The sequence below is a fragment of the Hipposideros armiger genome, unplaced genomic scaffold (assembly GCF_001890085.2).
Source record: "Hipposideros armiger isolate ML-2016 unplaced genomic scaffold, ASM189008v1 scaffold_374, whole genome shotgun sequence".
Taxonomy (NCBI): domain Eukaryota; kingdom Metazoa; phylum Chordata; class Mammalia; order Chiroptera; family Hipposideridae; genus Hipposideros; species Hipposideros armiger.
Genome location: NW_017731724.1, coordinates 1,123,191 through 1,125,278, shown reverse-complemented (window position 1 = coordinate 1,125,278; position 2,088 = coordinate 1,123,191). Strand labels below are relative to the sequence as shown.

Genomic DNA, 2,088 nt, shown 5'->3' with positions numbered 1-2,088 from the left:
TTTTATGTGGTCCTAAATTGCTCATTACATATTAGAGAGCTACTACTTAGGAGGCTTATGTGACCCATTGAACTTCATCATGATAGCAGAGGAGACAATGTCAAAAAAAAAAAGTTCAGATAAAGAATGCCTCACAGACATTAAGTAGTATCCTACCTGTAGGCACAATTAAATATTCATGGTAGAGAGGAAGGATTGAGGAACTTCCACTAATTATGTAATGAAGGAGCCCTTCTCCCAGCATGGAAGGTATCTCATTTCCACCATTTGCTTGTGATGTTGACGTTGAAAGCTAAGTAGATCTGGAAAATGCAAAAGCCTTCAGGAAGAAGCAAATAGTTGCCACAGTATCTCTTTCTTATTTGACTGCCTAGGAACTAAATGGAGAAAACAGTGATATAAACACAGGCACACCACCTTCCTACCTCACTGCCTTTCTTATTAGAATCCTGTGCCGCAGAGGGATTATGATCTAGTTGAAAAACAGACAACTTGAAGAATCCCAACTTTCCAAAAATCTATAACTGCACTATTTTTTAAAGTAAGGATTTTTTTTTATCAAAATGCTAGCACCTCATGTCATCACCCATCTTTTTTTTGCTGTGATACAATTTCTCTCAGGGGCTTTGGCAAATGGCATTATTGTGCTTGTGACTGGCATGGATTTGATCAAGCAGAGAAAGATGGCGCCATTGGATCTACTCCTTTGCTGCGTGGCAATTTCCAGGATTTGTTCCCAGATAGTCACCTTCTACCTTATTCTGGCTGTCCTGTCCTTGGTTGAATTCTGGCCACTTGCTGAGACGCTTATACTTTTCATGTTTGTGAGTGAATCAGCACTTTGGCTTGCCACGTGGCTCAGCGTTTTCTACTGTGCCAAAATCGTCACCATTGTTCACCCATTCTTCTTTTGGTTGAAATTGAGGATATCCAAGTTGGTTCCATGGCTGATTTTTGGATCCTTGCTATATACATCTTTAACTGCTGTTTTACACAGTAAACATGCTTGGGTTATTTCCCAGAAATTCTGGTTGGGCCTTTTCTTCCCAAATGCAACAATTCAAATCGAAGAACTACCTACGTTACAAGTTGCCTTTCTTTGCACTGAGTTCTCGTTGCCATTACTTATCTTCCTTAGTTCTGCTCTGCTCTTGATATTTTCTCTGGGGAGACACACCCAGCAGATGAAAAACACAGCACAGGGCACCAGGCACCCTAACATGAGTGTCCACGTCAACGTACTTCTGTCCATCCTGTCTTTCCTGATCCTCTACCTCTCTCAGTACATGATAGGTGCTTTAGTCTTTTTTCAAATTTCCAAGGTCGGACAGCTCTTCTTTCTGATTGCCATGTTTGTGGTTGGTTCATACCCCTCTGGACACTCCATTATCTTAATTTTAGGAAATCCTAAACTCAAACAAAGTGCAAAGAAGCTCCTCCTCCACAGTAAGTGCCGTCGATGAGAGACAACTTTGGTCCTTTTCAAAGAACTGGTGGTCCGATGAGAAGACAGTGCCTGCCAGCCTCCTTCAGGCAAACACCAGCCTGTTCACAGATACACAAAACATCATCTAAAGACTGTTGGTGAAACCTGAGGTGTTTTTATGGACTTGCTCCTTTTTCAAAGAGTTGAGTTGAGTTTCAAAGCACAACACAGGCTGGTGGGTTACATCAATGTCAGTATCTGCATTGTGATATTGTACTGTTGTCTTACTAGATGTTACCTAATTGGGGAAGATGGGATAAGTCGTACAGAGAGCTTTCTGTATTCTTTCTCACAACTGCAAGCGAATCAACAATTATCTCAAAATAAAAAATTTAAAGAAAAAGTAAAGCACGTTTGAACTTGTGATGTCAGAAAGATGCTTGAATGCTGTTGGGTTCCTGTGTGTCTGCCCCTTAGTCTTAGATGATTTCTCCTGAAAAAAAGGGCTGACTGCTCATCTCTTGTTTACCTGGATATTATTTTTGTTCTGTTTGTTAGAATTACAGGCAATGGAAGTATCCTCCCACCTCAGATCAGAAGGGAAGTTGGGGGCAGGCTGGCCTTCCCTGTCATTGTAAGCTCGCCTACTGCATGCTGCTGAG

At 41.4% G+C, this 2,088-nt stretch overlaps 1 protein-coding gene across 1 annotated transcript; it reads left to right on the top strand.

The window, feature by feature from the left end:
- The first annotated feature begins 563 nt into the window (after positions 1-563).
- On the top strand, positions 564-1,463 carry TAS2R1 (taste 2 receptor member 1). The gene has a single exon (XM_019662396.1). It carries the CDS (start codon positions 564-566, stop codon positions 1,461-1,463), a length of 900 nt encoding a protein of 299 aa, XP_019517941.1.
- The last annotated feature ends 625 nt before the right edge of the window (positions 1,464-2,088 follow it).